General features: G+C 46.5%; 1 protein-coding gene across 10 annotated transcripts in view; it reads right to left on the bottom strand.

The window, feature by feature from the left end:
• Positions 1–25,059, bottom strand: part of masp1 (MBL associated serine protease 1) — a 354,556-nt gene that overhangs the window by 290,020 nt on the left and 39,477 nt on the right. For all 10 annotated transcript variants that reach the window (XR_010976007.1, XR_010976006.1, XM_068042858.1 and 7 more), the window contains exon 4: positions 95–226. Coding sequence is in view for 8 of the 10 variants with exons in the window: in XM_068042858.1 (XP_067898959.1) it covers positions 95–226 (132 nt within the window). In the remaining 2 variants the exon portion in view is untranslated. The remainder of the gene's footprint in view (positions 1–94; positions 227–25,059) is intronic.

The following is a 25,059-nucleotide window of genomic DNA, read 5'->3' as shown; positions in this document are numbered from 1 at the left end:
AGTGGGAGTGTACACAGCCAGTGTGAGTGGGAGTGTACACAGCCAGTGTGAGTGGGAGTGTACTAGACCAGTGCGAGTGAGAGTATGACAGTACCTTTGCAGGTCCGATTATCTGAATGAAGGATGTAGCTAAATCGGCAGGAACAGTAAAATCCACCGATGTAATTGTGACAGTAATGGTCGCAGAACAACGCTTCATCCAACTTCTCCACACATTCATCGATATCTACAAAAGAAAAGGTTGTAAACAATCTCCATCTTACACCACTTATACTGACCGGGAAAATCCACCGACCGGGGAAACTCCACCGACCGGGGAAACTCCGAACAATGGGCTGCCTTTAAAGAAGAGATAGTTTGGGCACAGTAAAGGTATGTTCCCACAAAGGGGAAAGATAGAGCAAGCAAATTCAGAGCTCTCTGGATGACAAAAGAGAAAGAGATGAAGATAAAGAAGAAAAGTGTTGATGTCAAATGTCAGCTGGGCAATACAGTGGAGAACCAGGCTGAATATGAAAGGTTCAGAGGGGAAGTGAAACAGCAAAGAAAGCAAAGCGAGAGCATAAACAGAGACTGGCGGCTAATATAAAAGGGAATTCCAAAGTCTTCTACAGAAATATAAATAGTAAGGATGGTAAAAGGAGGAGTGGGGCCAATTTAGGACCAAAATGGGGATCAACGCATGGAAGCAGTAAGCATGGCAGATGTATTAAATTAATACTTTGCATCTGTCTTTACCAAGGAAGAAGGTGCAACCCAGGCCACAGCGAAAGAGCAGGCAATTAATACACAAGGATTTAAAATTGATAAGGAGGAGGTATTGAATAGGCTGTCTGTACTTAAAGTGGATAACGAACCAGGACCGGATGAGCCGCATCCAAGGATACTGAGGGAAGTGAGTGTGGAAATTGCGGAGGCACTGACCATAATTTTTCAGTCTTCCTTAGACTCCGGCGTGGTGCCAGAGGACTGGAGAAGTGCAAATGTTACACCCTTGTTAGGGCGGCACAGTGGCGCAGTGGTTAGCACCGCAGTCTCACAGCTCCAGGGACCCGGGTTCAGTTCTGGGTACTGCCTGTGTGGAGTTTGCAAGTTCTCCCTGTGACCGCGTGGGTTTCCACTGGGTGCTCCGGTTTCCTCCCACAGCCAAAGACTTGCAGGTTGATAGGTAAATTGGCCATTGTAAATTGCCCCTAGTGGAGGTAGGTGGTAGGAGAATGGTGGGGATGGGATGTGGTAGGGAATATGGGATTAATGTAGGATTAGTATAAATGGGTGGTTGTTGGTCCGCACAGACCCGGTGGGCCGAAGGGCCTGCTTCAGTGCTGTATCTCTAAAAATAATTTTTTTTTAAATAAGCCTAGCAACTAGAGGTCAGTCAGTTTAATATCGGTGGGGGGAAAATTCTAGAAACTATATTTCGGGACAAAATTAATAGTCACATGAACTTATGCGGGTTAATTAAGGAAAGCCAGCACAGATTTGTAAAGGGAAAATCATGTTTAACTTACTTGCTGAAGTTTTTGAAGAGGTAACAGAGAAGGTTGATGAGGACAGGTGTTAGATTTAGATGTAGGTGAGCACTTTGGTGATAGTGATCACAATTCGGTTAGGTTTACCTTAGCGATGGGCAGGGACAGGTATATACCGCAGGGCAAAAATTATAGCTGGGGGAAAGGAAATTATGATGCGATTAGGCAAGATTTAGGATGCGTAGGATGGGGAAGGAAACTGCAGGGGATGGGAACAATCGAAATGTGGAGCTTATTCAAGGAGCAGCTACTGCGTGTCCTTGATAAGTATGTACCTGTCAGGCAGGGAGGAAGTTGTCGAGCGAGGGAGCCGTGGTTTACTAAAGAAGTTGAAGCGCTTGTCAAGAGGAAGAAGAAGGCTTATGTTAGGATGAGACGTGAAGGCTCAGTTAGGGCGCTTGAGAGTTACAAGCTAGCCAGGAAGGATCTAAAGGGAGAGATAAGAAGAGCAAGGAGAGGACACGAGAAGTCATTGGCGGATAGGATCAGGGAAAACCCTAAGGCTTTCTATAGGTATATCAGGAATAAAAGAATGACTAGAGTTAGATTAGGGCCAATCAAGGATAGTAGTGGGAAGTTGTGTGTGGAATCAGAGGAGATAGGGGAAGCGTTAAATGAATATTTTGCGTCAGTATTTACAGTAGAGAAAGAAAATGTTGTCGAGGAGAATACTGAGATTCAGGCTACTAGGCTAGATGGGATTGAGGTTCACAAGGAGGAAGTGTTATCAATTTTGGAAAGTGTGAAAATAGATAAGTCCCCTGGGCCAGGTGGGATTTATCCTAGGATTCTCTGGGAAGCCAGGGAGGAGATTGCAGAGCCTTTGTCCTTGATCTTTATGTCGTCATTGTCGACAGGAATAGTGCCGGAAGACTGGAGGATAGCAAATGTTGTCCCCTTGTTCAAGAAGGGGAGTAGAGACAGCCCTGGTAATTATAGACCTGTGAGCCTTACTTCGGTTGTGGGTAAAATGTTGGAAAAGGTTATAAGAGACAGGATTTATAATCATCTAGAAAATAATAAGTTCATTAGCGATAGTCAGCACGGTTTTGTGAAGGGTAGGTCGTGCCTCACAAACCTTATTGAGTTTTTCGAGAAGGTGACCAAACAGGTGGATGAGGGTAAAGCAGTGGATGTGGTGTATATGGATTTCAGTAAGGCGTTTGATAAGGTTTCCCACGGTAGGCTATTGCAGAAAATACGGAAGTATGGGGTTGAAGGTGATTTAGAGCTTTGGATCAGAAATTGGCTAGCTGAAAGAAGACAGAGGGTGGTGGTTGATGGCAAATGTTCATCCTGGAGTTTAGTTACTAGTGGTGTACCGCAAGGATCTGTTTTGGGGCCACTGCTGTTTGTCATTTTTATAAATGACCTGGAAGAGGGTGTAGAAGGGTGGGTTAGTAAATTTGCGGATGACACGAAGGTCGGTGGAGTTGTGGATAGTGCCGAAGGATGTTGTAGGGTACAGAGGGACATCGATAGGCTGCAGAGCTGGGCTGAGAGATGGCAAATGGAGTTTAATGCGGAAAAGTGTGAGGTGATTCACTTTGGAAGGACTAACAGGAATGCAGAGTACTGGGCTAATGGGAAGATTCTTGGTAGTGTAGATGAACAGAGAGATCTTGGTGTCCAGGTACATAAATCCCTGAAGGTTGCTACCCAGGTTAATAGGGCTGTTAAGAAGGCATATGGTGTGTTAGCTTTTATTAGTAGGGGGATCGAGTTTCGGAGCCACGAGGTCATGCTGCAGCTGTACAAAACTCTGGTGAGACCGCACCTGGAGTATTGCGTGCAGTTCTGGTCACCGCATTATAGGAAGGATGTGGAAGCTTTGGAAAGGGTGCAGAGGAGATTTACTAGGATGTTGCCTGGTATGGAGGGAAGGTCTTATGAGGAAAGGCTGAGGGACTTGAGGTTGTTTTCGTTGGAGAGAAGGAGGAGGAGAGGTGACTTAATAGAGACATACAAGATAATCAGAGGGTTAGATAGGGTGGATAGTGAGAGTCTTTTTCCTCGGATGGTGATGGCAAACACGAGGGGACATAGCTTTAAGTTGAGGGGTGATAGATATAGGACAGATGTCAGAGGTAGTTTCTTTACTTAGAGAGTAGTAGGGGCGTGGAACGCCCTGCCTGCAACAGTAGTAGACTCGCCAACTTTAAGGGCATTTAAGTGGTCATTGGATAGACATATAGATGAAAATGGAATAGTGTAGGTCAGATGGTTTCACAGGTCGGCGCAACATCGAGGGCCGAAGGGCCTGTACTGCACTGTAATGTTCTAAAAAAGGACAATGCTATTGATGTGGTGTACATGGACTTTCAAAAGGCATTTGATGCAGTGCCACACAACAGACTTGTGAGCAAAGTTATGGCTCATGGAATAAAAGGGACGGTAGCAACATGGATACGAAATTGGCTGAGTGACAGGAAACAAAGAGTAGTGGTTAATGGATGTTTTTGGGCTGGAGGAAAGTTTGTAGTGGAGTTTCCCAGGGGTCAGTGTTGGGATCATTTCTTTTCCTGATATATATTAATGACCTAGACCTTGGTGTACAGGGCACAATTTCAAAATTTACAGATGATACAAAATTTGTAAACAGTGTGAACAGTGAGGAGGATAGTGTAGAACTTCAAAAGGACATAGACAAATTGGTAGAATGGGTGGACAAGTAGCAGATGAAGTTCAACGCAGGAAAGTGTGAAGTGATTCATTTTGGTAGGAAGAATGCTGAGAGACAATATTGAATAAAGGTACATTTCCAAAGGGGGAGGAGAAGAGAGACCTTGGTGTATATGTACATAGGTTTTGAAGGTGGCAGGACAGGTTGAGAGAGTGGTTAATAAAGCATACAATATCCTGGGCTTTATTAATAGGGACATAGAGTACAAGAGAAAGGAAGTTATGTTGAACTTGTATAAGACACTAGTTCGGCCTCAGCTGGAGTATTGCGTCCCGTTCTGGGCACCGCACTTTAGGAAAGATGTGAGGGCATTGGAGAGAGAAAAGATTCACGAGAATGGTTCCAGAGATGAGGAACTTCATCTATGAAGATAGATTGGAGAAGTTGGGACTGTTTTCTTTGGAGAAGAGAAGGCTGAGAGGAGATTTGATAGAGGTCTTCAAAATCATGAGGGTTCGGGACAGAGTAGATAGAGAGAAACTGTTCCCACTCGTGTAAGAATCAAGTACGAGAGGGCACAGACTTAAGGTAATTGGCAAAAGAATCAATAGTGACATGAGGAAAAAGTTTTTTACACAGCGAGTGGTTAGGATCTGGAATGCACTGCCTGAGAAGGTGATGGAGGCAGGTTCAATTCAAGCACTCAAAAGGGAATTAGACAGTTATATGAAAAGGAAGATTGTGCGGTGTTACAAGGAGAAAGCAAGGGAATGGCACTCGGTGAATTGCTCACTCGGCGAGCCAGTGCAGACACAATGGGCCAAGTGAACTCCTTCTGTGCTGTAACAATTCTGTGATTCCACGCCCCCTCGCCGCTTCCGCATACCATCCTCCCCTCGCTCCTTCTTCACGGCACCCTCCCTCCACCTCCCCTCTCCCACACCCTGCCCATTCAACTCATCTCCATGTCCCTTGACCAACTCCAAGTCCCCTCCTCCTAACCCGCTGCTCCACCCACCCAAACACTCCATCCCACCTGCTGCTCCCCCTCACCCCACCCCATGCTAATTGACATTGAAAATGGTTTCCTCTATTCAAGTGTTGTCCTTCTCCCTTTCAAAACTGTCACATCCCTTATACATTTAACACTAATGTTTGCCCCCTCATCCCAGCAAAACAATCACTTCATCTGGAACCTCACTTTTTTCTCAAAGGTCCTGAAAGCCTCCCAGATTTATGCCCACCTCTCTCTCTCTCAACTCTATGCTTGGGTCTCTCCAATTCGGTGCCTGCCTCTCCCACAGCACAAAAGCTGAAGAAATGATCTCTGTAACCGTGCTTGATCCCCCCTTATCCTTCTCAACCAGTCTGCAGTCTTGCCTTGGCTAAGCACACCATCCCCCTCCAAGACCTCTTCCCTATTGTCCCAGCTGGCAGGCAGTCTTGCCGCTAGGTTTCACTCTTACCAATCCCATCATAGCCAGAGCATCTCCGACAATGATTTCTCCTCCCACCCAGCAGTGTTACCTCCAGAATTGCTACTGCATCAATCCTAGGCTCCTCCCCTTCCTGATCTACCATTGCTCCATGGCAATGTCATCTGCAGATATTGGATCAGTTTTCATGCGTATACTGATTTTTAAAATTCTTTTATGGGAAGTGGGTTTCACTGGCAAGACCAGCATGTTGCTCATCCCTAATTGCCCTTGACAACTGAGTGTGTTGCTAGGCCATTTCAGAGGGCAGTTAAGAGTCAGACACATTGCTGAGAGTCTGGAGTCACATGTAGTCCAGACCAGGTAAGGACAGCAGATTTCCTTCCCTAAAGGACATCAGGGAACCAGATGGGTTTTTATGACAATCGCCGATAGTTTCATGGCACCGTTACTGAGGCTAATTTTCACTTCCAGATTTTTATTAATTAATTGGATTTAAATTCACCAGCTGCCATGGTGGAATTGGAACCCGTGCCCTCAGGGTATTAGCGTGGGCATCTGGATTACTAGTCCAGCGGCATTACCACTATGCCGCTATCTGTTTACAGGAGCTTCCTGTACACAAATTGGCTGCTGCATGTCCTATATTACAACAGTGACAAACACTTCAAAAGTACTTCAGTGGCTGTAAAGCAAGGACATGAAAGTTACTACAGAAATGCAAGATTGTTTCTTTACTGCACCCCTAGTGTTATACAGTGACAAACACGTAGCTACCAGTACTGTACCTGTTATACAGTGACAGAGCTGTACCCACCAGTACTGTACCCCAGTAAAACAGTGACAGAGCTGTACCCACCAGTACTGTACCCCAGTAAAACAGTGACAGAGCTGTACCCACCAGTACTGTACCCCAGTAAAACAGTGACAGAGCTGTACCCACCAGTACTGTACCCCAGTAAAACAGTGACAGAGCTGTACCCACCAGTACTGTACCCCAGTGTTATACAGTGACAGAGCTGTACCCACCAGTACTGTACCCCAGTTATACAGTGACAGAGCTGTCCCCACCAGTACTGTACCCCAGTGTTATACAGTGACAGATCTGTACCCACCAGTACTGTACCCCAGTGTTATACAGTGACAGAGCTGTCCCCACCAGTACTGTACCCCAGTGATATACAGTGACAGACCTGTACCCACCAGTACTGTAACCCAGTGTTATACAGTGACAGACCTGTACCCACCAGTACTGTACCCCAGTGTTATACAGTGACAGACCTGTCCTCACCAGTACTGTACCCCAGTGTTATACAGTGACAGACCTGTCCCCACCAGTACTGTACCCCAGTGTTATACAGTGACAGACCTGTACCCACCAGTACTGTACCCCAGTGTTATACAGTGACAGACCTGTACCCACCAGTACTGTACCCCAGTGTTTAACAAAGGAAAAAAAAAGAAAATTACAGCACAGGAACAGGCCCTTCGGCCCTCCAAGCCTACGCTGATCCAGATCCTCTATCTAAACCTGTCGCCTATTTTCTAAGGGTCTGTAACTCTTTACTTCCTGCCCATTCATGTATCTGTCTAGATACATCTTAAAAGACGCTATCGTGCCCGCGTCTACCACCTCCGCTGGCAACGCGTTCCAGGCACCCACCACCCTCTGCGTAAAGAACTTTTCACGCATATCCCCCCTAAACTTTTCCCCTTTCACTTTGAACTCGTGTCCCCTAGTAATTGAAACCCCCACTCTGGGAAAAAGCTTCTTGCTATCCACCCTGTCTATACCTCTCATGATTTTGTACACCTCAATCAGGTCCCCCTAAACCTCCGTCTTTCTTATGAAAATAATCCTAATCGACTGAACCTCTCTTCATAGCTAGCGCCCTCCATACCAGGCAACATCCTGGTGAACCTCCTCTGCACCCTCTCCAAAGCATCCACATCCTTTTGGTAATGTGGCGACCAGAACTGCACGCAGTATTCCAAATGTGGCCGAACCAAAGTCCTATACAACTGTAACATGACCTGCCAACTCTTGTACTCAATACCCCGTCCGATGAAGGAAAGCATGCCGTATGCCTTCTTGACCACTCTATTGACCTGCGTTGCCACCTTCAGGGAACAATGGACCTGAACACCCAAATCTCTCTGTACATCAATGTTCCCCAGGACTTTTCCATTTACTGTATACTTCACTCTTGAATTGGATCTTCCAAAATGCATCACCTTGCATTTGCCCTGATTGAACTCCATCTGCCATTTCTCTGCCCAACTCTCCAATCTATTTATATTCTGCTGTATTCTCTGACAGTCCCCTTCACTATCTGCTACTCCACCAATATTAGTGTCGTCTGCAAACTTGCTAATCAGACCACCTATACTTTCCTCCAAATCATTTATGTATATCACAAACAACAGTGGTCCCAGCACGGATCCCTGTGGAACACCACTGGTCACACGTCTCCATTTTGAGAAACTCCCTTCCACTGCTACTCTCTGTCTCTTGTTGCCCAGCCAGTTCTTTATCCATCTAGCGAGTACACCTTGGACCACATGCGCCTTCACTTTCTTCATCAGCCTACCATGGGGAACCTTATCGAACGCCTTACTGAAGTCCATGTATATGACATCTACAGCCCTTCCCTCATCAATCAACTTTGTCACTTCCTCAAAGAATTCTATTAAGTTGGTAAGACATGACCTTCCCTGCACAAAACCATGTTGCCTATCACTGATAAGCCCATTTTCTTCCAAATGGGAATAGATCCTATCCCTCAGTATCTTCTCCAGCAGCTTCCCGACCACTGACGTCAGGCTCACTGGTCTATAATTACCTGGATTATCCCTGCTACCCTTCTTAAACAAGGGGACAACATTAGCAATTCTCCAGTCCTCTGGGACCTCACCCGTGTTTAAGGATGTTGCAAAGATATCTGTTAAGGCCCCAGCTATTTCCTCTCTCGCTTCCCACAGTAACCTGGGATAGATCCCATCCGGACCTGGGGACTTGTCCACCTTAATGCCTTTTAGAATACCCAACACTTCCTCCCTCCTTATGCCGACTTGACCTAGAGTAATCAAACATCTGTCCCTAACCTCAACATCCTTCATGTCCCTCTCCTCGGTGAATACCGATGCAAAGTACTCGTTTAGAATCTCACCCATTTTCTCTGACTCCACGCATAACTTTCCTCCTTTGTCCTTGAGTGGGCCAATCCTTTCTCTAGTTACCCTCTTGCTCCTTATATATGAATAAAAGGCTTTGCGATTTTCCTTAACCCTGTTTGCTAAAGATATTTCATGACCCCTTTTAGCCCTCTTAATTCCTCGTTTCAGATTGGTCCTACATTCCCGATATTCTTTCAAAACTTCGTCTTTCTTCAGCCGCCTAGACCTTATGTATGCTTCCTTTTTCCTCTTAGCTAGTCTCACAATTTCACCTGTCATCCATGGTTCCCTAATCTTGCCATTTCTATCCCTCATTTTCACAGGAACATGTCTCTCCTGCACGCTAATCAACCTCTCTTTAAAAGCCTCCCACATATCAAATGTGGATTTACCTTCAAACAGCTGCTCCCAATCTACATTCCCCAGCTCCTGCCGAATTTTGGTGTAGTTGGCCTACCCCCAATTTAGCACTCTTCCTTTAGGAACACTCTCGTCTTTGTCCATGAGTATTCTAAAACTTACGGAATTGTGATCACTATTCCCAAAGTAGTCCCCTACTGAAACTTCAACCACCTGGCCGGGCTCATTCCCCAACACCAGGTTCAGTATGGCCCCTTCCCGAGTTGGACTATTTACATACTGCTCTAGAAAACCCTCCTGGATGCTCCTTACAAATTCCGCTCCATCTAGACCTCTAACACTAAGTGAATCCCAGTCAATGTTGGGAAAATTAAAATCTCCTATCACCACCACCCTGTTGCTCCTACATCTTTCCATAATCTGTTTACATATTTGTACCTCTATCTCACGCTCGCTGTTGGGAGGCCTGTAGTACAGCCCCAACATTGTTACCGCACCCTTCCTATTTCTGAGTTCTGCCCATATTGCCTCACTGCTCGAGTCCTCCATAGTGCCTTGCTTCAGCACAGCTGTGATATCCTCTTTGACCAGTACTGCAACTTCTCCACCCCTTTTACCTCCCTCTCTATCCCGCCTGAAGCATCGACATCCTGGGATATTTAGTTGCCAATCATGCCCTTCCCTCAACCAAGTCTCAGTAATAGCAATATCATACTCCCAGGTACTAATCCAGGCCCTAAGTTCATCTGCCTTACCTACTACACCTTGCATTAAAACAAATGCACCTCAGACCACCAGTCCCTTTGCTTTCATCATCTGCTCCCTGCCTACTCTTTCCCTTAGTCACGCTGACTTCATTATCTAGTTCCTTACAGGCTTTAGTTACTACCTACTTACTGTCCACTGACCTCATTTGGTTCCCATCCCCCTGCCACATTAGTTTAAACCCTCCCCTACAGCGTTAGCAAAAGCACCCCCAAGGACATTGGTTCCAGTCCGGCCCAGGTGTAGACCATCCAATTTGTAATAGTCCCACCTCCCTCAGAACCGGTCCCAATGTCCCAAAAATCTGAATCCCTCCCTCCTGCACCATCTCTCAAGCCACGCATTCATCCTGACTATTCTTTCATTTCTACTCTGACTATCACGTGGCACTGGTAGTAATCCTGAGATTACTACCTCTGAGGTCCTATTTTTTAACTTGGCAGATCTGTCCCCACCAGTACTGTAACCGTTTTATACAGTGACAGACCTGTACCTACCAGTACGGTATCCCAGTTTTATACAGTAACTGACCTGTCTTCACCAGTACTGTACCCCCGTGTTATACAGTGACAGACCCTGTTCCCACCAGTACTGTACCCCCGTGTTATACAGTGACAGACCCTGTTCCCACCATTACTGTACCCCCGTGTTATACATTGACAGACCTGTACCCACTTGTACTGTATCCCAGTTACAGTGACAGACCTGTACCCACCAGTACTGTATCCCAGTGTTATACAGTGACAGACCTGTACCCACTAGTACTGTATCCCAGTTACAGTGACAGACCTGTCCCCACCAGTACTGTCCCCCAATGTTATGCAGTGACAGACCTGTACCCACCAGTACTGTACCGGTGTTATACAATGACAGACCCTGTTCCCACGGGTACTGTACCCCAGTGTTATACAATGACAGACCCTGTACCCACCAGTACTGTACCCCAGTGTTATACAGTGACAGACCTGTCCCCACCAGTACTGTACCCCAGTGTTATACAGTGACAGACCTGTCCCCACCAGTACTGTACCCCAGTGTTATCCAGTGACAGACCTGTACCCACCAGTACTGTACCCCAGTGTTATACAGTGACAGACCTGTACCCACCAGTACTGTACCCCAGTGTTATACAGTGACAGACCCTGTCCCCACCAGTACTGTACCCCAGTGTTATCCAGTGACAGACCTGTACCCACCAGTACTGTACCCCGGTGTTATACAGTGACAGACCCTGTACCCACCAGTACTGTACCCCAGTGTTATACAGTGACAGATCCTGTACCCACCAGTACTGTACCCCAGTGTTATACAGTGACAGACCCTGTATCCACCAGTACTGTACCCCAGTGTTATACAGTGACAGACCTGTACCCACCAGTACTGTACCCCAGTGTTATACAGTCACAGACCTGTAACCCACCAGTACTGTACCCGTTATACAGTGACAGACCTGTACCCACCAGGATGTTTGTAGATGGGGTGCCAATCAAGCGAGCTACTTTGTCCTGGATGGTGTCGAGCTTCTTGAGTGTTGTTGGAGCTGCACCCATCCAGGCAAGTGGAGAGTATTCCATCACACTCCTGACTTGTGCCTTGCAGATGGTGGACAGGCTTTGGGGAATCAGGAGGTGAGTTACTCGCCTCAGGATTCCTAGCCTCTGACCTGCTTTTGCAGCCACGGTATTTATATGGCTGGTCCAGTTCAGTTTCTGATCAATGGTAGCCCCTAGGATGTTGATAGTGGGGGATTCAGCGATGGTAAATGAACAAAGAACAAAGAACAGTACAGCACAGGAACAGGCCATTCGGCCCTCCAAGCCTGCGCCTATCTTGATGCCTGCTGAAACTAACACCTTCTGCACCTCCGGGGCCCATATCCCTCTATTCCCATCCTATTCATGTATTTGTCAAGATGCCTCTTAAACGTCGCTATCGTACCTGCTTCCACCACCTCCCCCAGCAGCAAGTTCCAGGCACTCACCACCCTCTGTGTAAAAAAACTTGCCTCGCACATCCCCTCTAAACTTTGCCCCTCTCACCTTAAACCTATGTCCCCTAGTAACTGACTCTTCTACCCTGGGAAAAAGCTTCTGACTATCCACTCTGTCCATGCCACTCATAACTTTGTAAACCTCTATCATGTCGCCCCTCCACCTCCATCGTTCCAGTGAAAACAATCCGAGTTTATCCAACCTCTCCTCATAGCTAATGCCCTCCAGACCAGGCAACATCCTGATAAACCTCTTCTGTACCCTCTCCAAAGCCTCCACGTCCTTCTGGTAGTGTGGCGACCAGAATTGCACGCAATATTCTAAGTGTGGCCTAACTAAGGTTCTGTACAGCTGCAACATGACTTGCTAATTTTTATACTCTATGCCCCGACTGATGAAGGCAAGCATGCCGTATGCCTTCTTGACTACCTTATCCACCTGCATTGCCACTTTCAGTGACCTGTGGGCCTGTACGCCCAGATCTCTCTGCCTGTCAATACTCCTAAGGGTTCTGCCATTTACTGTATACCTCCCACCTGCATCAGACCTTCTAAAATGCATTACCTCACATTTGTCCGGATTAAACTCCATCTGCCATTTCTCCGCCCAAGTCTCCAACCGATCTATATCCTGCTGTATCCTCTGACAATCCTCATCATTATCCGCAACTCCACCAACCTTTGTGTCGTCCGCAAACTTACTAATCAGACCAGCAACATTTTCCTCCAAATCATTTATATATACTACAAAGAGCAAAGGTCCCAGCACTGATCCCTGCGGAACACCACTAGTCACATCCCTCCATTCAGAAAAGCACCCTTCCACTGCTACCCTCTGTCTTCTGTGACTGAGCCAGTTCTGTATCCATCTTGCCAGCTCACCTCTGATCCCGTGTAACATCACCTTTTGTACCAGTCTGCCATTAGGGACCTTGTCAAAGGCTTTACTAAAGTCCATATAGATAACATCCACTGCCCTTCCCTCATCAATCATCTTCGTCACTTCCTCAAAAAGCTCAATCAAATTAGTAAGACACGACCTCCCCTTCACAAAACCATGCTGTCTCTCGCTAATAAGTTTGTTTGTTTCCAAATGGGAGTAAATCCTGTCCCGAAGAATCCTCTCTAATAGTTTCCCTAACCCTGACGTAAGGCTCACCGGCCTATAATTTCCTGGATTATCCTTGCCACCCTTCTTAAACAAAGGAACAACATTGGCTGTGCCGTTGAATGTCAAGGGGAGATGGTTAGATTCTCTCTTGTTGGAGATGGTCATTGTCTGGCACTTTTGTGGCGCGAATGTTACTTGCCACTTATCAGCCCAAGCCTGGATATTGTCCAGGTCTTGCTGCATTTCCACACGGACTGCTTCAGTATCTGAGGAGTCACGAATGGTGCTGTACATTGTGCAATCATCAGTGAACATCCCCACTTCTGACTGTATGATTGAAGGAAGGTCGTTGATGAAGCAGCTGAAGATGGTTTGGGCCTAGAACACTACCCTGAGGACTTCCTGCAGTGATGCCCTGGAGCTCAGATGATTGACCTCCAACAACCACAACCATCTTCCTTTGCGCTAGGTATGACTCCAGCCAGCGGAGGGTTTTCCCCCTGATTCCCATTGATTTCAATTTTGCTAGGGCTCCTTGATGCCATACTCGGTCAAATTCTGCCTTGATGTCAAGGGCAGTCACTCTCACCTCACCTCTTGAGTTCAGCTCTTTTGTCCATGTTTGAACCAAGGCTGTAAAGAGGTCAGGAGCTGAGTGGCCCTGTCAGAACCCAAACTGAGCCTCACTGAGCAGGTTATTGCTAAGCAAGTGCCACTTGATGGCACTGTTGATGACACCTTCCATCACTTTATTGATGATTGAGAGTAGGCTGATGGGGTGGTAATTGGCCGGGTTGGACTTGTCCTGCTTTTTGTGTACAGGACATACCTGGGCAATTTTCCACATTGCCAGGTAGATGCCAGTGTTGTAGCTGTACTGGAACAGCTTGGTTAGGGATGCAGCTAGTTCTGGAGCACACGTGTTTAGTACTATTGCCGGAATGTTGCCAGGGCCCATAGCCTTTGCAGTATCTAGTGCTTTCAGTCATTTTTTGATATCACGTTAATTCGAATTCGCTGAAGACTGGCATCTGTGATGCTGGGGACTTCAGGAAGAGGCTGAGATGGATCATCCACTCGGCACTTCTGGCTGAAGATGGATGCAAATACTTCAACCTCATCTTTTGCACTGATGTGCTGGGCTCAGGATGGTGATATTTGTGAAGTCTCCTCCTCCTGTCAGCTGAGTGAAGCACTGGTGTAACAGACAGAAGGGCTGAGAAGCCGCTCTCCACACCAGGAGCGTCCTGAGAAGGCCCCCCCCAGATGCTTCAGGAAGACACTCCTCCTCCCTTTCAAGGCAAACCTGGACTTCCCTGCTCACCTGAGGAGTGCAACGACCTGGCAGTGATTCAAAGTGCCTCAAGCCCCACATCCATCCCACCTTACCAAACCATCACTGGAGAGGGCTCATGGAGGTGGCAATGGATCTACACACATACTTCCGGCATCCACTGAGTGCTCTGTTGGATACGGCTCTCCATGAGAGTTGCCAATCCCCCCATGGAAGAAGCCATGCACACACACACCAGAGACATGGCCTGGATGGACTCCTCCATTATCTGCACATGGGTGCACATAGTCTCTGTGATCTCGGCCAGACGTTCACTCACCTCCTGCTGCAGCTCCCGTATCTGCCACCTTGCTGACAACTCCAGAGCATGTCATCAGCCTGAGGCTCATTTTCACCCTGGTCTCCCACAGTCCTCCGAGTGTGAGTACCTCAGCTGTCACAGCCACTGTCAGCTGCTTGGGCGCATCTGTGGAGTGCTCACCAGATTATGACCTCAGATCTCCTCGAGAACTCATACCCACTGATGTGAGAGTATCTGCACTGGTGGAGGGTGCGAGGAACTGATGTGGCAGTGCACCCTCTGAGGCTCCCTCCTGCTACTGCTTGGAAGTAGACATTTGGCCCCAGTTATGGTTACTCGTCTTCGACCTGTGTGAGAGAAAAGGGTAATTAGAGGATGATGCACATTCCATCACATCCTTCACAACACTCCTAGTGTGCAGCTCCACCTGATCAGTGGTGGACACATGAGCACTATGCCTCGTGTTCACCTGAGGCTCTCTTGTGCTCATCCAATAGGCTACGCATTCTCTCATTTCTCCACTTGAGTCTCACCCTCTGCAATAGAACAGCCCCCATGTTGTCTGCCAAGCTCCAGTGCCTCCTCCTCGCTGAAGTTCAGGATTAGTAGGTACAGGACACCCAGCACCATCTTTCACCCTCTCCCGGGCATTGTGGGCTGCCTTTTCCTGCAAGCACACAGATTACCATTGTGAGTCACCTGACAGAAACACAGCACCACCTATGATGCTGGCCGCCTTGCCTGTCCATAATGCTCCCAGCGGTTTGCCTTGTGTGTGCAGTCACTCAGAGCCAGCAGTGCAGGAGTCACGAGAAGGGCCGGGGCCATTAACCTATATGCTGTCATACCTGCCACAGCCACTGCTGCTGCCTGGCCCCATTGTCAGGAACTGGATTGGCATCCCTTCTCTAACTAGCTCCCCCTCACGCCTCACTGCATGTAAGGCCCTAAGGCCGGCACATGGTGCACCTACCTTGGCGGATCTCATCAGGTCATTCACCCTCTTGTGGCACTGCAACCAGGTCCTAGGGATGACCCCATGGCTGCTGACTTCCTCTCCAATCTCCATCCACGCTTCATTGGTCTGGAGGTGTTAAATTCCAGAAAGCTTGTTATGGAAGGATAAAGCTGGAGCCCGTATTTACTCAGTTTCACATTTATTGTGCAGAGTAAAAGGATGATGAACATGTTGCTCCTCACTCAGACCCTCTACCAGTCTCACGGAGTGTCTGCTTGTAAGAGTTCAACTAAGACCCCAATTAACACCCTTCACCTGCGTATAATCAAACCACTGACACATAGTTAACAACATTTCAAAATAAATTCCATTTTGGGTACAAAGTATGACATTGTGAGACACTCCTCCTCCAGCACCTCTAACAATTTCTTTGTACATTTCACTTTATGAAACAATCGGACAGTTGATGACCCATTTAAGTTTGGAGATTTCCTTTCACTCCAGCATTTTCTTCAATCCAGTGAGGTCAATACGTAGTCTTTACTCACTCACCCTTTTTGTAGAGTGTACATTGTCCCACAAAGAACGATTATCCACATAACATTCAATGGGTAGCCTATCTTCAGGATGCCCCTTGTTCAGAATTTCACCCAAAATATTTGACAATTAGAACCCAAGTCCACTGCCTCCACAAAACCCAGTGTTTCCACAGCTAATATGCTTTTAATAACCCGTTTTATTTTCTTAGCCTCTCAAGCTAAAGGACAACATTTCCCATTTTCACTCATCAGAAATATAATGAAACAGCTGCACTCGAACACCCATCAGCGAGATTAACATGTGAAGCATCACTAAAAATTATTTTCTTCATGTTCTTTGGGTCACCTAAGAATGGGAACTTCAGTACATATTTCTCCAGATTTAGTTTTTTCAATGTTTTATTTGCCCTTAAAACATTCTCAACTTTCGGATATTTCATCATCGTGCTTAACTCCAGCACATCAAAACTAACATCAGGCCTAGTCTGAGAGTCCAACCAGTTTAATTGACCCACCAGGCTTCGCAATTGCTCAATCTCTGCTGTAGAAACACCGAAACATAGAAAAATAGGAGCAGGAGTAGGCCATTCGGCCCTTCGAGCTTGTACCACCATTCAATACGATCATGGTTGATCATCCAAACTCAGTAACCTGTTCCCACTTTCTCCCTGTATCCCTTGATTCCTTTTGCCCTAAGAACTATATCTAACTCTTTCTCGAATATATTTAATAATTTGGCCTCAACTGCTTTCTGTGGGAGAGAATTCCACAGGTTCACCACTCTCTGGGTGAAGAAATCTCTCCTCATCCCAGTCCTAACTGGCTTACCCCTTATCCTTAGACTGTGACCCCTGGTCCTGGACTCCCCCACCATCAGGAACATCCTGCCTGCATCTAGTATGTCCAGTCCTGTTAGAATTTTGAAGGTTTCTATGAGATTCCCTCTCATTCTTCTAAACTCTAGTGAATACAAGCCTAATTGACCCAATCTCTCCTCATACGTCAGTCCTGCCATCCCAGGAATCAGTCTGGTGAACCTTTGCTGCACTCCCTCCATAGCAAGAACATCCTTCCTCAGATAAGGAGACCGAAACTGCACACAATACTCCAGATGTGGTCTCACCAAGGCCCTGTATAATTGCAGTAAGACATCCCTGCTCCTGTACTCGAATCCTCTCGCTATAAAGGCCAACATACCATTTGCCGCCTTAACAGCCTGCTGCTTACTTTCAGCGACTGGTGCACAAGGACACCCAGGTCTCGCTGCACCTCCCCCTTTCCCAATCTATTGCCATTCAGAAAATAATCTGCCTTTCTGTTTTTGCCACCAAAGTGATAACCTCACATTTATCCACATTATACTGCATCTGCCATGTATTTGCCCACTCACTTCGCTTGTCCAAATCACACTGAAACTTCTCTGCATCCTCCTCACAGCTCACACTCCCACCCAGCTTTGTGTTGTCTGCAAATTGTGATATCTTACATTTAATTCCCTCATCTATATCATTAATATATATTGTGAATGGCTGGGAGCCTGGCACCAATCCCTGCGGTACCCCACTAGTCACTGCCTGCCACTTGGAAAAAGACCCGTTTATTCCTACTCTTTGTTTCCTGTCTGCCAACCAGTTCTCTATCCATGTCAGTACCTTACCCCCAATCCCATGTGCTTTAATTTTGCATGCTAATCTCTTATGTGGGACCTTATTGAAAGCCTTCTGAAAGTCCAAACTCACCACATCCACTGGTTCTCCCTTATCTATTCTACTGGTTACATCCTCAAAAAATTCCAGTAGATTTGTCAAGCATGTTCTCCCTTTCGTAAATCCATGTTGACTTTGTCCAATCCTGTCATTGTTTTCTAAGTGCTCTGCTATTACATCTTTTATAATGGACTCTAGCATTTTCCCCACTCCTGATATCAGGCTAACCGGTCTATATTCCCTGTTTTCTCTCTGCCTCCTTTTTTAAATAGTGGGGTTACATTAGATACCCTCCAATCCATTGGAACTGTTCCAGAGTCTATAGAATTTTGAAAAATGACAAGCAATGCATCCACTATTTCTAGGGCCAAGTCCTTAAGTACTCTGGGATGTAGATTATCAGGCCCTGGGGATTTATCGGCCTTCAATCCCATCAATTTCCCCAACACCGTTTCCCTACTAGATAGATCATCATCTTTCTGTGATGACCGAACACGATTAACCGGGTTCGAAGTAACCCTCTCTAAATAGGATTGTTGATTCAAACTTATTCTGCTTAATATCTAAACCAATATATTTAAAGGCCCCACAAGCCTGACTCCCAATCTTAAATTCTGCCTTAATCTTAATAACATATTTCTCAAAATCCGCAGTACCATCCCATAAGAAATCATCAATGTGCACCATGAAGATGCCTGATAGTTTCCCTTTATGATACCAATAAAACATTGCAGGATTTGCTTTTAGTTAAACACAACCAATTTTCAACAAAAGAGATCTCACTGAGAAATACCACACCCTGGAAGCATCATTAAGGCCATAGATATATTTGTTCAGTTTCCATAATTTTCCTTCTGTATCTGCTGCTTCTTTAGGTGGTTTCAGAAACGCTCGTCTCTGAAAAGTATCACCTTGCAGAAATGCAGCTTTTATGTCAATGGATCTACATTCCGATGAATAAGTTCCAAAAGAGCCAAAGCTAATTTCAAGATTACTTTTCCAGCTGTGGAAGAGTCCACTCTAACATCGGTATCACCCAGTCACTCTTCAAAACCCCTCACAACTCGCCTCGCTTTAGCCTTAAATCCCATTGGGAAGGACATTTTCAGTACAAATCCCTCGATGTGACAAGGCTGGCTGTCCCCTATCTGGAACCTCAGAATAAACTCCAAACTCTCTCCAACTCTCTAATTCCTTATGTTTTGCTTCTCTTATTAGTTTATCCTCAAGTTCATTGGTAGTCACTAAAACTTCACGATCATGAGGACTTTTGCTTCTAGTTCTATTCCGAGACTGCTCCCCAGCCTTTGTTTCATTGTGGAATCTGTTGACACTACGGCCTTTCAGCATTGTAATGTCTTTCGGAACTAGTGCTAGAAAATCTCCCTTGCACTTTATCGGAGGCTGTTTCTCCAGTATGTGATCGCTTCCTTACACAAGAGTCACTGCCAGACCCACTATCAAAACTTGCACTGTGCTTTCATACCCCCCACTTTCTCACCCCATTCTGCCAGTCCATGGCTCTGACTTCTTGACCATTATCTTGAACATTTAACTAATATTTAAACTTGTCTGTAGATTTTCCTGCACATCCCACAATTGTCACATCCCTCCATTTATCAGACCCCTCTGGAATATCTGTCACCCGAGTACCTACTCGGGGCAATTGGCCTTTGGATGCGATAACTCTTTCCTGAGCATCATGATCGGTTACATTACTATCCAACTCTTGATCTACCTGTGCCTCAGGACCTTCATCACAAAACACAGGAGTGTATTATCATCCCAACTAAGGCCTTTCCATTCCCTATGATCCTCTCTTTTATAATACACCAAATCTCCTGAACTAAATTCCGCCTCAGATGGCCTTATATGATGCCTCAGAGCTCTGAATTTTCTCAGAGACCTCAACCTTGATGAAATCCCATCTCCCTGCATGTAAAGCATTCAAATGTGTGGAAAACCGAACTAATTGTAGTACCTTCTAGAGCAGGAGGACTGTCACACAGTCTGGCCTCCTTATCTCGAGAGACAATGGGTAAGCGCCTGGAGGTGGTCAGTGGTGTGTGGAGCAGCGCCTGGAGTGGCTATAAAGGCCAATTCTAGAGTGACAGGCTCTTCCACAGGTGCTGCAGAAAAATTTGTTTGTTGGGGCTGTTACACTGTTGGCTCTCCCCTTGCGCTTTTGTCTTTTTTCCTGCCAACTGCTAAGTCTCTTCGACTCGCCACACTTTAGCCCCGCCTTTATGGCTGCCCGCCAGCTCTGGCGAACGCTGGCAACTGACTCCCACGACTTGTGATCAATGTCACAGGATTTCATGTCGCGTTTGCAGACGTCTTTAAAGCGGAGACATGGACGGCCGGTGGGTCTGATACCAGTGGCGAGCTCGCTGTACAATGTGTATTTGGGGATCCTGCCATCTTCCATGCGGCTCACATGGCCAAGCCATCTCAAGCGCCGCTGACTCAGTAGTGTGTATATGCTGGGGATGTTGGCCGCCTCGAGGACTTCTGTGTTGGAGATACGGTCCTGCCACCTGATGCCAAGGATTCTCCGGAGGCAGCGAAGGTGGAATGAATTGAGACGTCGCTCTTGGCTGACATACGTTAGTTAGTTAGTTAGAGTTACAGCACTGAAACAGGCCCTTCGGCCCACCGAGTCTGTGCCGACCATCAACCACCCATTTATACTAATCCTGCGCTAATCCCATATTCCTACCACATCCCCACCTGTTCCTATATTCCCCTACCACCTACCTATACTAGGGGCAATTTATAATGGCCAATTTACCTATCAGCCTGCAAGTCTTTTGGCTTGTGGGAGGAAACTGGAGCACCCGGAGGAAACCCACGCAGACACAGGGAGAACTTGCAAACTCCACACAGGCAGTACCCAGAATTGAACCCGGGTCCCTGGAGCTGTGAGGGCTGCGGTGCTAACCACTGCGCCACTGTGCCGCCCCGTTGTCCAGGCCTCGCTGCCATAGAGCAAGGTACTGATGACACAGGCTTGATACACGCAGACTTTTGTCAGTGCGCCATTTTCCCACACTCTCTTGGCCAGTCTGGACATAGCAGTGGAAGCCTTTCCCATGCGCTTGTTGATTTCTGCATCTAGAGACAGGTTACTGGTGATAGTTGAGCCTAGGTAGGTGAACTCTTGAACCACTTCCAGAGCGTGGTCGCCAATATTGACGGATGGAGCATTTCTGACGTCCTGTCCTATGATGTTCGTTTTCTTGAGGCTGATGGTTAGGTCAAATTCGTTGCAGGCAGCCGCAAACCTGTCCATGAGACTCTGCAGGCACTCTTCAGTGTGAGATGTTAAAGCAGCATCGTCAGCAAAGAGGAGTTCCCTGATGAGGACTTTCCGTACTTTGGACTTCGCTCTTAGACGAGCAAGTTTGAACAACCTGCCCCCTGTGTGTGTGTCTTGTGTCACACAGTACAGAAGGCAATTTGGGATTCCGCCCATAGACCAACTGATAGAGACTATATCCTCCAACCATCTGAAGTGAATTCTTCGCATGAACCGCGCATGCCAGGGCAGTTGCCAACTTGCAGTTTGGCTGGTCAGTCAAGATTTTATGTAACATTTTATGTAACTACTGTGTGATTCCTTTCACAAAGCCCATTGCTGAAAGGACTTTCAGTTGCAGTATTCATAACCCTAATGTTTATGTTTTCAAAAATATCTCAACTCGTCATTGGCAAATTCCCTTCCATTATCAGTCAGAAACTTAGCTTGTGCCCCAAGCCCAGTCCCTATCCATTTCTCCTTAATTTTGTCTATAATCACCCTTCTGTCCTCACTAATTATTGTAGAAAGACTAAATCTAGTTGCTAGGTCTATAAAATGTAGAATGAAAATATTCTTGTCTTTGTCCCATACCTTTAAATCCATGGCAACTACCTCGTTAAAGTCAATGGAAGGCTGACAATAGGACGTGACGGTGCCCTCCAATACTTTTTACAAATTTCACACTTCTCAATTAGCTCTTCTATTATCCTCGTATACTCTTCAATCACACCTGCATCTTTTAGTAGGGTTTTTAATCTCTGACAAGGGTGGGCAAATTGCCTGTGTAACTTTAAGACAATTTGCCTTTTATCTCTGATTTGTAACACCTGATGTCATCAATACTTCTCTAACACTCTGACTTGAAATATCAGGTTTTGTTAAGGGGATACAATAATGACCTGACTGGGTAAATTGTAAATTCACTGGCTTCCCAAAAACAATTGCCTTATTATGCTCCATATCAAGTTTCATCTGTGCCTTTTTCATTGAAGGCTTACTCAAGAGTAAAGGTATCTCACTGGAGACTACATCAGTACTGATAAAGTGGCTTACCCCAGCTATTTTACATGGGATTACTACTCTCTTCAGTGACTTCAATGTGTTGTCATCACCAAACCTAAAGCTGGTCATACTTTTATACTCCTTAACCTTGCATCAATCCTCATTACTGAGTGAATCCAGATAACACTGTAACCAATCAGTTCCAAATATCGTCAACGTACAAGCACTATCCAGTACAGCACAGTTGAATGAATCCGCAACTAACACATTCATCACAGGACTAAAACCCCTTGTGACTAGTACAATTTGTTCAGATCCATCAGTATCTTCCTCTTCTGCCTCAGAATTCTCTGTATCGTGTGTTATTTCGAAGTCTCTGCCCCTCAACTTAGGATCACATACTTTGAATCACATCTGAAGCACCTATTAACTGTTCCTTGGGCATTCCTGGGATGCATTTGCCTATGATTGCTGTTCCAATTCTGTCTTCCACTATAATATTCAGACCTACTAAAGGTGATTTTATCCTCATTCCTCCTGTCTTTAACTCTTCCATTATACTTAAAACTGCTTCCAGTATCTGGATTATTTCTAAATCTTGTAAACATTGAGTTCTCCATTCTTTGTGTCACTTCAACGTGCCCTGCTTGTTCTACCAGGGCTGCTGGAAATGGTTGTTTCCCCAGAAATTTCTTTAACGCAGCAGACATTTGGTCCAACAGGGAGTCTTTGTCCAAGAATCAAACCCCAGTTAGAACCAGGAGCCTGTCCATATACGACAACCTGGAACAATCTCGCAATTTAAAAGGTAGCACTGAATCAGGGATCTCCAAATTGAATTTCCTCAGTCTTCTATACAGTCTGTTAAAGTCCATGATATATTCCTCCATTGAATAACCACCTGTTTTCCAAAATCTATCGAAGTCTGACCATGCCTCATTCCGCATCTTTCTTGTAAATTTCATCCAAGAATTCGAACCGAAGATCTAACCCTTCATCAGTATTCAACTGACGAGCATCCAGTTCACAAAACACTTTACTTCTGATTTTACTTTTGGTAGGAAGTGACAATGCCAAGGCCATACCTTGTTTCCTCTTCAGTAGCAATGTAACCCGTGTTCACATATCCACTTCATTTTTCCACTGGTCATATGGTTCAGACTCCAAGAACACCGGAGGGTAATCATACCCTGACAATTTACACTTGCTTTCTGCCGTATTTTCCACAATAGCTCTTGAGATTTTAGTTTTCTATCCAAAGAAAATCTTATTTCCCAACCTTCAGCTTTAGGGAACCATCCTCTGCTCCCATGTTAAAGTCCAGAAAGTTTGTCATGGGAGGAGAATGCTGGAGCCTGTACTCACTCAGTTTTACATTTATGGTGCAGAGTAAAAGGATTATAAACATGTAGCTCCTCACTCAAACTCTCCATCAGTCTCAGTGAGTGTCTGCTTATAAACTAAGACCACAATTAACACCCTTCACCTGCATATAGTCAAACAAAGTAATTCATGACAACGCTACTTCATCGGAGAACGTCATCAGGATGCGCCGCGTTGCGCACATGCGCAGACGGTGTCATGCCCCTTGCGCATGCGCTGCGGTCCAACCTGCAGGTAAGGTTGTGCGCATGCGCAGATGACGTCATCGCGTTATTTCGTCTTCCTCCCGACGCGCCAGTTTGGCTTCTGCGCATGCGTCAAAGCTTCGGCGCGACTTTTTGAAAGTGGAAGGAGCGGAGGTTTCGTCGGGCATCTTATCTGAATTATTTATTCGTTTTGGAGACTTGCTTCATTTTTATTTGACACAGGAGATTGTTCCAAGGTAAGTTGCTCTGCCTTTGTGAGTTGCTCTGAAAACATTTCCATTGTCTGGGCCACCGCATGTTCTCCAGTCCCTGTTGTGAGTTGCTCTGAAAACATTTCCATTGTCTGGGCCACCGCATGTTCTCCAGTCCCTGTTGTGAGTTGCTCTGAAAACATTTCCATTGTCTGGGCCACCGCATGTAGCAGGATGAAGGCACAGTGACTGTGATTTCTGGCGCAAAACAGTACACACTGCAGATACATGATGGCCAGGCTACCTGCAGCTGCATCTTCTCCATTCAGACTTTGTTGCCCTGCAAACGTGCTGTTGTTGTGCAGAGGCATCTGGGTCTGCCTTTGGACAGGCTCGCCCCCAATTGTCGCTGGCGTGCATCTTAGACACCAACGACGACAGGCATGGCTGCTGCCATTGTGATTACAGAGGAACAGCCAAGGCCCCTCAGCCACAATGAAAAATACCGCTTGCTTTCAGATCAATTGTACCAGCTGCAACAGGCCGTTCTGCAGAGTGGAACGGCAGCATTCATGAGGAGACTGGACTGGCTGCGGCAACAGACTCTCCGCTGGCAGCAAGGACTGGCTGATGAGATGGAGCCATTTACTATGCCCAACAATTGCCCGGAAGCACCTTCGGATGGAGGTGGCCGCGCGCTGGACATCAGTCACGTGTCACAAACCCTGGATCCTGAGCGTCTCACCCCCTGGCCTAATGATCTGATGGACCATACATATGCCTACCTGTTCAAATCTCCACTTCCCCTACCTGCGGTACCCTCTCCTTGCTGCTCAGTTACACAGTCACCTGCTCCTACACCCATCAGGGCAGTGCACATGGACACACAGTTACCTGCTCCTACACCCATCAGGGCAGTGCACATGGGCACACAGTTACCTGCTCCTACACCCATCAGGGCAGTGCTCATGGGCACACAGTTACCTGCTCCTACACCCATCAGGGCAGTGCACATGGACACACAGTTACCTGCTCCTACACCCATCAGGGCAGTGCACATGGGCACACAGTTACCTGCTCCTACACCCATCAGGGCAGTGCACATGGACACACAGTTACCTGCTCCTACACCCATCAGGGCAGTGCACATGGACACACAGTTACCTGCTCCTACACCCATCAGG

Source organism: Heterodontus francisci, chromosome 11 (assembly GCF_036365525.1).
Source record: "Heterodontus francisci isolate sHetFra1 chromosome 11, sHetFra1.hap1, whole genome shotgun sequence".
NCBI lineage: Eukaryota > Metazoa > Chordata > Chondrichthyes > Heterodontiformes > Heterodontidae > Heterodontus > Heterodontus francisci.
The sequence above is the reverse complement of the archived record's forward strand: the minus strand, read 5'-3'. Positions and strand labels throughout refer to the sequence as shown.